Raw genomic sequence first — 15,073 nt, 5'->3', positions numbered from 1 at the left:
AGAACATTGGACATGCAGAGTATTAGCAAAGCCAAAGCATCTGGGCCAGGAGTGACCTGAATCCTGAAATACCACTAGTTACTTACTGCTAGCTACACTTTCCCAGAGCTTTAAAAGTTCCAAACTTCGGGTTTCTGGCTACAATGAGGCTTCTGAAGATAGCTCTTCCTTCTAATTACATTCTAACACAGGACCTTGCAGACCACAGAGGTCTCATTGTACCTAAGAGTTACTCTGCAATTTTTCTAGGTTTTTCTGAAGCACCCCATTCTAAAGAAAATGCCTTTCTGGCTGACATTTTTTGCAGTTCTGGAGTGGAAGAGATACTGTATTTTCTTACGTTAACTTTTTTTTAGTTACATGTAAAATCCATTTTAACATGTTTTTTTTTTAAAAATTGAGTTACAAATTAGCTCCTTGAAAAGGCAAGTAATTTGCTAGAGATTATGCATGTACAGTTATGCAAAATTGTTTCCATATCAGCCATGTTGCAAAAGAAGACAGAAAACAAAACAGAAATACTCCAAGAAAAATAACGTTTTAAAAATATGCTTTGATCTGCATTCATACTTGATTAGTTCTTTAACTGGAGGTAAATAGCATTTTTCATAATGAATCCTTTGGAAATGTCTTGATCACTGTATTGCTAAGAATAGCCAACTCATTCAGTTGATCATCCACCATACAATACTGCTATGCTATTAGTGTATATACATTGTTCTCTGGTTCTGCTCATTTATTTTCCATTAGTTCATATAAGTCTTTCAAGGTTTTTCTGAAATCATCCTGATCATCATTTCTTATAACACAGTAGTATACCATCACAATCATATATCATTTATTCAGTCATTCCTCAATTGATGGGCATCCCCTCAATTTTTAAATCAAAATTTACCACAATAGAAAGTGATGCTATAAGTATTTTCTATGTATAAAAGGTCCCTTTCTTTGGGGGGGGGGGGGTGAAGGACCTTTGGGATACAGATTTGGTAGTGTTATTGCTAGGTCAAAAGATATACACAGCTTTATAACCCTTTGGGCATAGTTCCATACTATTCCTGAGAATGTTTTTATCAGTCCGCAATTCCAAGAGTACACTAGTGTCACTATTTTTCTACATACCTTCTAACATTTATCATTTCCTTTTCTATCTTATTAGCTAACCTGATAGATATGAGGTGATACCTGCTGTTTTAATTTGCATTTCTATAATAATGATTTGTAGAATTTTTTCATGACTATATTTCTGACTTCATGAGAAATGACTTCATACACATCCTTTAATTATTTAACCACTGAATAATGTTATTCATATTCTTACAAAATTTAGTAAAGTCTCTATATATTTGAGAAATGAAAGACCAGAAGGTGTCTCAGTAGCAGCAAAAGCCAAAACTGATCTAGCCAATCTTTCATACCCATCTTTAAAAAGACCCTCAAAAAGACAGGACCCCAACCCCAACAACAAGACAGAGTCACAGGGCTCTCCTGCTGAATACAACTTGAAAAGTAAGCAGAGAGTTGATTTTCACAGGATAAGGAGGAGACCAGAAACAAAACTACACACAGAGAAGTCTTGGTTGACTACCCCCACCCCCCATTTACCACACTGGGATCTACAATTAGGCTTAGGTTGATTTTGGGACCCTGGGACATTGGCTGCAACTGAGGAGAAGCACTTCAGACACACCCCTTGAGGTCCTGTGCCAGGACAACAGCTGTCAGGGAGGACCAGAGGTCTATCTGGCTGTGGACACCTGGGGGGGGGGGGGTGAAGGGGTGGAGGGAAAGCATACTTAGACACAGGGTAGATTACCTCAATGGCCTAATCCAGTAAATCAGCAGAGTGAAAATCACCCCACAGGCAACAAAACAAAACAAAACTAAACTAAAACTATAAAAACCAAAGCCTGAGAAAATTGGCAAATAACAAAAAAAATAAGGTGACTGTTGAAAAGCAAAACCTAAAAAAACCCTACAAATTGGGCTCATGCTCTAAAACGGTGATTCCCAAAGTGGGCGCCACCGCCCCCTAGTGGGTGCTATAGCAATCCAGGGAGGCGGTGATGACCACAGGTGCATTTATCTTTCCTATTAATTGCTATTAAAATTTTAAAAAAAAATAATTTCCGGGGGCACTAAGTAATATTTTTTTTGGAAAGGGGGCAGTAGGCCAAAAAAGTTTGGGAACCACTGCTCTAAAAGAACTCAAAAAGGAATTTAAAAAATCAAATAAGGCGGTTTGAAGAAAAATAGGAAAAAGAAAACAACAGCTCAAAAAACAAAATTGGTCAACTTGAAAAAGAAACATAAAAATCAAATGAAGAAAACAGTGCCATAAAAACCAGAACTGACCTGGAAAAGAGGCAAAAAAATCAAATTTTAAAAAGAGAAATGAAATTTTTTATAAAAAAATTTTCCTACTTCTAATCTTGGCTACATTGGTTTTATTTCTGCAAAACTCCTTTAATTTAATATAATCAATATTATCCATTTTATAGGCTGTAAAGCTCTCTATAGCTTGTTTTGGCCATAGATTATTCCTTTATCATAGAGCTGACTGGCAAAATATTCCATGTTCCCCCTAATTTTTTAAAGCTCTAATGTCGTAATTGTGTTTTCTATTTTGACCGTATCTTAGTATATATAGTATGAAATACTAGTCTAGACCTAGTTTTTGCCAAACTGCTCTCTGCTTTCCAATTTTCCCAATAACTTTTTGTCAGATATTATTTGCCCCCAAAGCTTGGTTCCTTGCATTTAACACACACCAGATTATTATGGTAATTTACTATAATGTATTGTGTGTCCCAAATCTATTCCACTTATATGACACTTCTTAGCCACTACCAGACTGTTTGAATAATATGTTGTTCAGTTGTGTCCCACTCTTTGTGACCCTGTGGGACCATTCACTGAGGTTTCTTTCTTTCTTTTTTTTTTTTTTAAACCCTTACCTTCCGTCTTGGAATCAATTCCAAGACAGAAGAGTGGTAAGGATGGGAAATGGGGGGGAGGGGGAGAGTCAAGTGACTTGCCCAGGGTCACACAGCTGGGAAGTGTCTGAGGCCAGATTTGAACCCAGGACCTCCCGTCTCTAGGCCTGGCTTTCAATCCACTGAGCTACCCAGCTACCCCGTCACTGAGGTTTCTTGATAAAATTATGAGTGGCTTCCCATTTCCCTCTCCAGTGAATTATGGCAAACAGCAGTTGAGTGACTCTTCTAGGGTAACAAAGCCATTAAGTAATTAAGGCAACATTTTAACTCAGGTATCCCTGAATCCAGTCCCAGAATTCTATATCCATTGAGTGATTTAGTTGGCTCATTTTAATAAATCACTGCTTTTTAATATATTTTGAGCTCTGGTACTGTTCAGACATCTTCTTTCACATTTCCTTCCCACTGATTCCCTTGATATTCTTGACCTTTTGTTCTTCTAGGTGAATTATGTTTTTTCTAACACTATAAAATAACGTTTTAGTAGTTTTTTATAACATAGAATAAGTACATTAATTTGGGCAGTATTGTCATTTTTTTGTACTGGCTCAATCTCCCCATGAGAAATTAGTATTTCTCCAATTGTTTAAATCTGACATTATTTATATAAACAGTATTTTGTAATTGTGATCATAGTTTCTGGGTTTGTCATGGAAGGTAGATTTCCCAGATATTTTTACATTGCTTAGTTATTTTGAAAAGAATTTCTTTCTGTCTCTTCCTGATGGGCAGTATAACTGCCAATATTCTTTGTTTATTTCATGTACAACAACTTTGCAGAAGTTAATTATTTCAAATAGATTTTTAGTTGATTCTTTAAGATTCTCTAAGAATATCATCACATCTTCTGCAAAAATAGCATTGTTTTCTCATTGCCAATTCTAATTCTTTCCATTTCTTTTTCTTCTCTTATTATTACAGCAAACATTTCTAGAACAATATTGAATAACAGTGGTGATAACAGACACCCTTGATCCACCCCTGATCTTACAAGAAGGGCTCTATCTTGTCCCCATAACAAATAGTATTTGCTGGTGCTTTTAGATAGATGCTAGTTATCATTTTAAGGAAAGCTCCATTATTCCTATACTTTCTAATTTTTTTAGAAGAATGTGTTATATTTTGTCAAAAGCTTTTTTATTGCATCTACTAACATAATCATATGATTTTTGTTATTTTATTATTGATATGGTCAATTATGCAGACACTTTCTCTAATGTTAAATTAGCCCTACATTCCTGGTATGAATCCCACCTGGACTTAAGTTTGCTAAGTAATAGTAGCCATTAAGAGGGGAGTTGAGTGTCATCCATCCACAGGTTTATCACTCATTGCCATCTCTCCCCTTTCCAAAATAGCCACTTTTTACAAAAGTCTTCATGAAATGTTGTTTTTCATCTCCTTGCTCAGATTTTATTTAGAATTTTTGCATCAATATTCATTAGGAAAATTGGTCTATAATCTTGTGCATTTTCTCTTCCTACTTTAGGTATCAGAAGCATTTATTTATGCTATAAAACAAATTTGCCTATTTTTTCAAATATATTACATTTGAACATTTTTATCATATAGTATTAGGATTGTTTCTTAAACATTCTGTAGAATTTACTTGTGAATCCATCTAGTCCTGGGAATTTTTTCTTGGGGTGCTCACTGAGGGTTTATTCAAAATTTTTTCCTAAGGCAGTTATTTAAGTATTCTACTTCCTTATCTGTTAATCTGGTCAGTTAATATTTCTGGCTATAGTTATCTATTTCACTTACATTTATTGACATAAAATTGGGTAGAATAATTCCCAGTAATTGCTTTAATTTCATCTTCATTGTTGATTAGTCATGGTTGACTAATGAAGTTATGAAAACATAACCCCAGTGGGAACTTCTTGGCAAAAATACTCAAAGTAGCTTACCATTTCCATCTCCACCTTATTTTACAGAAGATAATACTGAAGCAAACAGTGGTAAGTGATTTGCTCAGGGTCACATAAAGTCTTCCAGACTCCAAGTCTGTCACTGTCTTTCTGCCACCTAGAAGCTCCATATAAAGAGGCTAGACTCCCTACTTCACCAAAAACACTAACCATGCACTTCTCTACTGTCTTCTGTCCTTTAGATGACATGCATTTTTTATATCTTCAGAGAATATAGCATTCCACAACACTCAACATATGATGAATAATATTATTCATTATTATGGGGGTCATTAAAAGCATCATAAACATGGAGGGGAGTGAGGGAAGGGAGAGGGAAAGAAAAGAGGAAAGGCAGAAGGGAAAGAGAGGAGGAAGAAAGGGAGAAAGGAAAGGAGAATAGAGGGGGGGTCACTGAAATGCTTTTTTAAAAGAGAATAAAAAAATATAAGGATCACAAGCAGAACAGCTTGGAAAGTAACTTGCTGAATTCATTACAGTTTAAAAGAAAAGCTCAGAAAAGTATTACAATTTTCCAAAAGCAATTCAATCCAATCACCTATTGAATTCTAGTACCAAATCACTATATATCTAAAGAAACTGTCCAAGACACACACACAAGATGCATGTGCGTGCACAAAAATCAGCTCTACGGCATGTCATTCAGTTACAAAGAACAACTTAGTCATTAAACAAACTTCATATTCTTGGATGTTTAGGCACAAGCACTTAGGCTAAACTGTTTTAGGGCAGCACAGTGAATGGTGACCAGGACTTGGAATTTAAATCTGGCCTCAAACACTAGATGTGTGACTCTGGGTAATTCATTAAACCAGTATATCTCAGTTTGGTCATCAGTAAAATAGAAATAATAATAAAGCCTACCTTTGTCTCCTGTTGATAGGGAGGATAAAATAAGTTATTTGTAAAGTTCTTCAAACCTGAAAGCACTATGTAAATATCAGCAATTATTATATTATCATAATTTCCCCATATCTAGTCTATCTGATGTTAGTGCAATCTGAAATAATGCATTTTACTTATTCAGTTGACTCTTTATGTAAGTGTTTCAGAAATGAAAACTTAGCAACCAATCAAAAGTACACAACCATGACTCCAGAGAACCAATAGTGATAGATAAACGCCTTCTGAAAGATGGTAGGCTCAAGAAAAATAAAGACCCATTTTATAAAAATGGCTGTGAGAATGGTTTATTTTACTGTTTCTGTAATTTTTCTTTTTCTCTTTCCAAAATACACAAGAGTAACAGAAAACAAGTCTTTTTAGTTTTTAAAAATCCAAAAAACAGACACAATTGCTTTATCTTATACAAATGCAGAGGAATGACTTTTCTTAAGAAAATATTAGTTAAGGAGTTATTAGTACCAAAAAAAAAAAAAAAAAAAGTTACAGGCATACTATGGAGATATTGCAGGTTTGGTTTCAGACCACCACAAAAAAACCCAAATATCACAATAAAGCAAGTCACATGAATTTTTTGTGTTTTCCTAATTCATATAAAAGTTATGTTTTACTATAGTCTATTGGAGGCTTCCAGGTTAGGACAGCTACAGAGTAGTTGCAGAACTTTTACCCTCCCCACAACCTACCTGAACTGATCTGTTCAATACCTCAAAAGAACAAAGAGGTCAAGTTCAGATGAGCAAAAGGACTCCACAATAGGGCGCACCATTGAAGGTACATGGGATTTGGGCGGTTCCACACTATAAGGGGGTAAAAATTAGCTCCCACCAAACCGTGAGGTGATCAAACCCTCCCCCACCCCACCTATGGGGCAGGATTCATAGCCAGGTCCCTAGAATTAAAGCAGTGGGGAACAACTTCTAAGTTCTTGGCAGTGGATCGACAGCAGCTAGACCTAAAACCCCAGGAGACTGAAGAGTGCGCACCTTGGGCTCAGAGGGGGAGTGACTGGGGCCACAAGCGAAGACTCAAGAAACAGCAGAGTAATGGCTAGCAAGGCTCAAGAAACACCAACCAACAAAAGAAGCAAGAAAAATCCACTAACTCTAGATAATTTTTACATAGAAAAAATCCAGACCACAGAACAGACAGCAGAGGGCAAACATGTAAATACATCCAAACCCTCCCAAAAAAATGAAAATTGGTCACAAGCTCTTGAAGAGTTCCAATTCGAGATCTTGAGAAAGGTGGAAGAGATTTGGCAAGAAGAGTGGGAAATAGTTCAAAAAGAAAATAAGTTTAAAAAGCAGAATTTCGCAATTGGAAATTGAGGTTCAGAAATCAAATGAAATTATAAGCAAATTGAAGACCAGAAATGACCAGCTGGAAGCCATGAAGAGCCAGATAGACCAGATGGAAAAGGAAAACCAAAAGATTATAGCCAAAAACCAAGTGGCTAAGAGACAGAAGGGAAAATCAGTGAAATAGACTTGGGGTGAATGACCTCAGCAAGACAGTCTATGATAAACCCAAAGATCCCAACTTTTGGGACAAAAATCCACTATTTGACAAAAACTGCTGGGAAAATTGGAAAACAGTATGGGAGAGATTAGGCTTAGATCAACATCTCACACCCTATACCAAGATAAATTCAAAATGGGTAAATGACTTGAATATAAAGAAGGAAACTATAAATAAATTAGGTGAACACAGAATAGCATACCTGTCACATCTTTGGGAAAGGAAAGATTTCAAGACCAAGCAAGAGTTAGAAAAAAATTAGAAAATGTAAAATAAATAATTTTGACTACATTAAATTAAAAAGGTTTCATAGAAACAAAACCAATGCAACCAAAATTAGAAGGGAAGCAACAAATTGGGAAGAAATCTTTATAACAAAAGCATTGACAAAGGTCTAATTACTCAAATATAAGGAGCTAAATCAATTGTATAAAAAAATCAAGCCATTCCCCAATTGATAAATGGGCAAGCAACATGAATAGGCAATTCTCAGATAAAGAAATCAAAACTATCAATAAGCACATAAAAAGTGTTCTAAATCTCTTATAATTAGAGAAATGCAAATCAAAACACAAAGTACCACTTCACACCTAGTAGACTGGCTAACAGGACAGCAAAGGAAAGCAATAAAGGTTGGAGGAGGATGTGGCAAAATAGGAACATTAATGCACTGCTGATGGAGTTGCGAATTGATCCATCCATTCTGGTTGGCAACTATGCCCAAAGGGCTTTAAAAGACTATCTGCCCTTTGATCCAGCCATACCACTGCTGGGTTTTGTAATGCAAGGTGGCTAACAGAAACTTTTTGCTTCTGTAATTTCTAAGGGTCACAAAAAGTCAGTTAAAGATCTTAGAATCTTAAGAAAGTCAATTAGAACTTGAAGCTATAAATAGAGGTGAAGTTCCAACTGCCAAGGCCTTTGCCTTCTGGCTTTCACTGTGGCTAGAGGCTTTTGCTTTGGCTTAGCCTGTTGGCTTCGGCCTAATCGATTCAGCCTTGGCCTGTGCTCATTTTATATTTCATTTCTCTGGACCCTTCCCTGATTTCTCCATCTATATCCCTCCCCTTCCCCTGAATTTCCTTTGGGCCCTGGGTGGAAGGGAGGGCTTGGTGATTGGACACTGTGAGTTTATTTTTCTATAGACAAGTAGAGAATCCTCAAATAAGTTACCCCTAGTTTTAATGATTTTAAGACTTTACTTAAAAGGCAATCAAATCTTCCTAACTGGGAGAGCAGGCTCTCTCAGTCTAAACCTCTCCACGACCCATCCTCCACCCTTCACCCCTTCTCTCCCTAGTAGCAGTTAGAAAACCCTGAACCTCTTTCCCTCTAATTAACCTGAGATTAATAAGTCCCCTTGTTACCTACTCAAAGTCTCTGGATAATCATTATATCGAAGATTAAGGCAAGGGCTAAAGAGAGAAGGAATCGTGTCTTTTATTTCTTGAGGGGAACTGTGGGCATACATCTTGGTAGGAAGTACTTACCCCAGACTTCCTCCTACTATCAGTTTCACTGATAGGGAGGAGGTCCTTAACTCCTCCCTTCTGGAACTTTGGAAACTGACAAAAGAAGCACTCCAGGCAGAGTTAAAACATTTCTGACTGGCCTAAACTCCTTTACATCATAGGGAAACCTTCTCTGCTTGAAGGGTCCAGCCTATCTCCCTCAGTATCCTCTGTCTCTAGCCTCTGTGAATAAACCAGTTTGAGCTGCCCTCTCCTACATACCCGATTTCCCTTATCTCCTATATACCTTCCCTTACCTTCATTACTCCCCCAATCACTTTATAATCACCTATATCCCCTTTATTCTTCCTCACACTCGAATTGCCTTCGAGACCCACTCAGACTACCCACTTCTTGATAACACGTTTATACCCCAAAGAGATAAGGGAAAAGACTTGCACAAAAATATTTAAGCCGCACTCTTTGTGATGGCAAAAAAATTGGAAAATGAGGGATGCCCTTCGATTGGAGAATGGCTAAACAAATGGTGGTATCTGTTGGTGATAGAATACTATTGTGGTAAAAGGAATAATGATCTGGAGGAATTCCATGTGAACTGGAAAGACCTCCAGGAATTGATGCAGAGTGAAAGAAGCAGAACCAAGAGAACCTTATACACAGAGACTGATACACTGTGGCACAATGCAATGATCCAGGACATTTCTGAGAGACCTATGAGAAAGAACACTATCCACATTCAGAGAAAGAACCGAGGGAGTAGAAACGCAGAAGAAAAGCAACTGCTTGATTACATGGTTCAATAGGGATGTAGACTCTAAACAATCATCCTAGTACAAATATCAATAATATGAAAAAAGGTCTTGATCAATGACACATGTAAAACCCAGTGGAATTGTGTGTTGGCTATGGGATGGAGGGTGGGAGGTACAGAGGGAAAGAACATAAATCATGTAACCCATGGAAAAAATCCCTTAATTAATCAATTAAATAAAATTTTAAAAAATTTTTTGAAGTATAGTAGATCATATACCTCTAAAAGCTATGGGCAGGAGACATATTCTTAACCAAAAAGGATAGGCATTTACAAAAGATAAAAGATAACTTTTTTTACGTGAAACTGGAAAGCTTCATAGACAAAATTAATATACATAGGATGAGAAGGGAAAGTGGTCAAATGGCAGCCAGGTAGCACAGTGGATAGGGAGCCAGGTCTGCAGTTGGGAGGACCTGGGTTCAAAAGCAGATTCCTAGCTGAGTGATCCTGGAGGTACGACCCCAATTTGTTTAGCCCTTGCTGTTCTTCTATGTTAGAAATAATACTAAGAGATAAGGTATGGTTTACATGTATGTATGTGTGTGTGTATAAAAATGTATGTATGTGGTGCATATGTAGTCAAAGGATATGAACAAACAGAAAAGAAGGTTCCAAATCACTGAGAAATCCAAACCAAGAGAATCTTGTGGTTTAGTTTCACATCCTGGAAATTGGCAAAGAAGGAAAAAATGTTGGAGGGGTTGGGGAATGATAGGCACACTAATGCATTGTTAGAGGAGATTTAAAATGGTTCTACCATTTTGGAAACCAATTTGGGAATATACAAATCAAGTAAAGAAAATGTAGCTATGCCCTTTGAACCAGAGACTAGATTAATGGGTTTATACCACCAGAAAGTCATTGATAAAGAACAAGAAAGGAGAAGAATCAGTGAATTTAATGATGATTCATGTTTTGTCGAATCAATAATAAAATAGGAAAAAAAAAAAAGAAACAAGTATTCTTTATGCATATACCACATGTAAGGCACTTTGTTAGAAATGCAGACAGAAAAGTGGATAATAGTTGTTAACCTCAAGAATTCTCCTACAACCACGTTAGTGTGCAGAAGGGACCTGCTCTGTTCCTCCTCTCCACCCTGTCTGAGGACATTTTTCACAAGCCCCACCCTACTACCATGCAGCCCAATGCAATCACTTCCTCCTGTGTCTGGGGTAATGGGGGGGAGGGAAGGGAAGGGGGGAAATACCTTGAAGGTGCAGTTTGGGTACTTGATCTCTAAAAGGTTCGCCAACACTGTCCAAGAACTTAAATTCTTTTTGTAGTTTTTTTATACTGGGGAAGTGCCAACAATTAAAATAGAGATTCTTGCCTTTCCTATTTTTTTTGTTGGCCCTTCATCCTCATTCCTGCCACTTAAAGTATTCCCTATGTATCCACAATTTCTTGTCTTTTAAATTCTTTCTCACAAGTCTCATTCACTTCCTTTGCCTCTTCTATGTACATTTCCTCCCATATTCCAAATCTCCAGTTGGGATTGATCTCCAATTGACTATAAAAATATTTGGCATAATCTCCAAGTACCTCGAAACACAACATGTCTGAAACTGATCTTACAATGCTCTCTTTTAAACCTGTTCTTCCTTTTGAACCTAACTAGATATTCAAAACAGAATTATTATGTCCCTAAAACCTCCCTTCTTCCTAACTTCCCCTTTTTTCTACTGATTTTGCTCCTATCATCTCAATTAGATTTAAAACCACAGAGTTAAACAACTCTTTTCCCTCCCTCATCTCACAAATATAAACAGTTTCCAAAAACAGTCGATTCTAACTACAAATCTGTTGAGGTTTAGCAATTTAAAAAAATTGGTGTTATGAATGGAATCAGAATTGGTCATTACACTAATCAGAGTTCTTAATTCTTTCAAAGTTGTTTATCTTTACAATATTTTTAAAACTATATAAATTGTTCTGATTCTGTTCAATTCACTATGTGTCAGTTCATGTTAAAAGTCTCCCCAGGTTTCATTGAAACCACCGCCATTATTTCTTACATCATATTATTCTATCACATTTCTATATCATAATTTATTCAGCCATTCCACAATTTATGGGCCCTGCCACAGATTACCAGACTTTGACACCTCAAAAACAGCTATATGGAGATTATTATAGTGACATATTTTAGGTCCTTAGAGTTTGTTTTGCTTAGGACTAAACTCTCCCTAAAATCTACTTTCATTCTAATTACCCCTTCTCCCTGCTTTCCCTCCTATTTCCCTATTGAGTTAAGCAAAATTTCCGTATCCAATTGTATGTGTATATCTTTTTTTATGCTTTCACGAGCTGAGAGTGAGATTCAAGTGTCAGATGTGCCCCCCCCCATTCTTCCTTCTTTTCTACTTATGGACCCTAATTATGTGAAATAAATCTTCTTAACCTTCCTTTCTCTTCCACCTCCCCCACAAATATATTCCTTTAACCCTCTTTTCATTCTTCTCTTAACATCAGGACATCATAAAATCATTCCTAATCCTTGTGTCTAATTCTATTCCCTCTACAATTTCTGAAGATGATACAGTACAGAAAGGAGAAGACCTGTATCATGTCCCATATTGGAATGGAAGTAGTTTATTACTGCCATGACTGTTCACTTGTGTTAACCTTTTTATGTTTTGTTTCACTACTATATCTGAACTTCAGAGTTTCTACATAGTTCTGATCTTTTCATCAAGAAGGTTTAGAACTCCCCTATTAAAAATCCATTTCCCCTCCTCCTTCATTACTCAGTTTTGCAAGTAAGGTCATTCCTGGCTATAAGCCCATGTTGGCAAACCTATGGCACATGTGCCAGAAGGAAGCTGCTCCTCTCCCCATCTCCACACACACATAAAGACATTTCTCACATCGCTGGCCCCTCTGCCCAGCAGCCCAATGGGAGTGCTTCCACCCTCCCCTGCCTGGGTTAAGGTAGGGGCTAGAGGCTCATATATGGCATGAGGATTGCCATTTGGGCACTCGATCTCTAAAAGATTTGCCAACACTGCTCTAGTGGCTCCCAAATGTCTCTGTAAAATGCAAACTTCCATTTGGAATTTCAGGTCATTTGACTCCAGCTTGTGTTTCTGGTTTTACTGGATCTTACTTTCCTTTACATATTTCACATCACAACCAAACTGGTCCACAGATGATTCACCATGCACCATATACTGTCCCTGCTTCTGCACAAGCTGTCTACCATACCTACAATGTGACCTCTTTTAACCATGAGTCCCAAATCATCCTTCAAAGCTCAGCAGCTCAAGTGCTGCTAAATCCAGATTCCCCATTCTGCTAATGACCTAAACATGGAATTATTTAGCTTATTTTTATTTCTACTTATCTGAATTAGATAGTCATATCACTCCCTACCTCATCCCCTACCCAACCAGGAAAATTCAAGCATAAAAGCAGGAATTGGTTGGTTTTATCTTTATATACTCAATGCCTGAAGTCTCCATGTTGCACCACCATTTCCCCAATTTCCAACATTTAAATCCATGGATTATCTTTGACACATCTTTCTCCTTTTCCTCTTATACTTAATTCATGATAAAATCCTGACAATTAGACCTCAATAAAATAGCTTTCATTCTGAATTGTCATATACTAATCCAAGATGTTACTACAACCTACAAGAACTACCATAGTATTCTCCTAATCAGTTTTCCTACCACTACTCTCTCCTCACTCCAATTCATTTTTAACATACCACTTAAGAGAATAATATATCTTAGGCAAAGTTTTAGTTCCATCACCCTTATGTTCAAACATTTTTGGTGATTCCCAATTCATCAACAAAGTTCAAACTCCTCTGTCTGGTTCAAGGCCCACTACAACATGGTACAAGCTTACCTTTTTTGTCTTACTTCTTATCACTTCTTTCCATGCAGACTCTCTGCTCTAGTAAAACTGAACAACTTCTATATTTGCTCAACAAATCCTATGCTTTCCAGTCTCCCTGTCTTTGCCCAAATCATTTCCTATGCCTGAATATATCCTTCGTTCAACCCATCCTATAAAAAATAGTATCATCTTGCTTTCCCCTTTAAACCTCACATAGCACCATTTAGCACCTCAGTGTTTGATGAATGCATGGAACTGAAAACAAGAAGTTGGGAAACTTGCCTAAAATCCTACAGGTGATTGACAAGCAAAGAAAAAAAGTAATACTTTATCTTTTGATATCCAGTATAAACTTTCTTCAGCTATATCACACTGCTTCAAAATAATTTGGCATTTAAGTTCACTGAGTTTTGATAAATTAACATATTCACATTTTAAAATATTTTCCCCAATTTTAAATGAATATTTTACAAATTTGAGTACTTACCCCCATTATCTGTTCTCTTTAAAGCACCATCCTTATGAGGACATAATTCACATCTCTAGAGAAAATACAAAAGGCAAAAAATGAAGGAATTATGAACTTATATCTACAAACATAAAGCAATACGTAATGGAACATCTCCAACACTTCAGCTAAACTACCCCCACCCTTCTTTTCTTCTACTATTCAACAGTGTCCTCAGTGAAACAAGAAACAACCTAAGAAAGATAAAGACCATAGAAGTAGAGAGGGAGATTGTATATACATACATATGTGCATAATATATATAAAATATCCCAATCTGCTTGTTCATGCCAGAAAACCCTTTAAATGGTAACAAAGCAAATTTATAAGAAATCAAATCATTACCCAATTGACAAATGGTCAAAAGATATGAATAGGCAGAGACCAAGTGCCATGCCCCATGTCCCAACCTTGCCCCACACAGGGGAGGGAGAAAGCTCTCCCATTGGGCTGCTGGGCAGAGGGGAGGGTGATGTGAAAAATGTCTTCAGGCATGATGGAGAGGGAGCAGCCCCTCAGGAGTCCCTCTACCTTTCTAGCAAGGAAATTGGGGTGGTGGTCCCCGCTGGCGACATGCTGACAGAGAGGACTGCCATCACTGTCCATACCAAGATACAGTCAAAATGGATATATGAGTTAGATATGAATAGTGATACCATAACTAAATTAAGGGAACACAGATCTTTAGAGAAGGGAAGAATTTATGACCAAACAAGAGATAGGGGGTAATATAAAAAGATGAAAAATGAATAATTTTGAGTACACTGAATTAAAAAGCTTTTGTACAAACAAAACTAATCTAACCAAGATTTTTTTAAAACTGGGAAAAAAATTTTATAACAGATGTCTCTGATAAATGTCTAATTTCTCAAAGTGATAAAGAATTAAGTCGAATTTATAATACAAAGCCATCCCCTAACTGACAAATGGTCAAAGGATATGAACAAGCGATTTTCAGATGAAATCAAAGCCATCAATAATCATATGAAAAAATATTCTAAATCATTCTTGATTAGAGAAATGCAAATTTAAATAACAATGAGGTACCACCTCATCTCTATCAAAAGTGGCCAATA

The 15,073-nt window shown here is 36.8% G+C and overlaps 1 protein-coding gene across 1 annotated transcript in view; it reads right to left on the bottom strand.

Moving 5' to 3' along the window:
* Positions 1–14,603, bottom strand: part of MLLT10 (MLLT10 histone lysine methyltransferase DOT1L cofactor) — a 177,987-nt gene extending 163,384 nt beyond the window's left edge. Inside the window, exons 1-2 of the mRNA XM_044678927.1 lie at positions 14,529–14,603; positions 13,977–14,031 (exon numbers count right to left, since the gene is read on the bottom strand). Coding sequence (XP_044534862.1) covers positions 13,977–14,031; positions 14,529–14,603 — 130 coding nt within the window. The remainder of the gene's footprint in view (positions 1–13,976; positions 14,032–14,528) is intronic.
* Positions 14,604–15,073: the final 470 nt, after the last annotated feature.

Source organism: Gracilinanus agilis, chromosome 5 (assembly GCF_016433145.1).
Source record: "Gracilinanus agilis isolate LMUSP501 chromosome 5, AgileGrace, whole genome shotgun sequence".
Taxonomy (NCBI): Eukaryota; Metazoa; Chordata; class Mammalia; order Didelphimorphia; family Didelphidae; genus Gracilinanus; species Gracilinanus agilis.
This window is presented reverse-complemented; position numbering and strand designations above follow the sequence as displayed.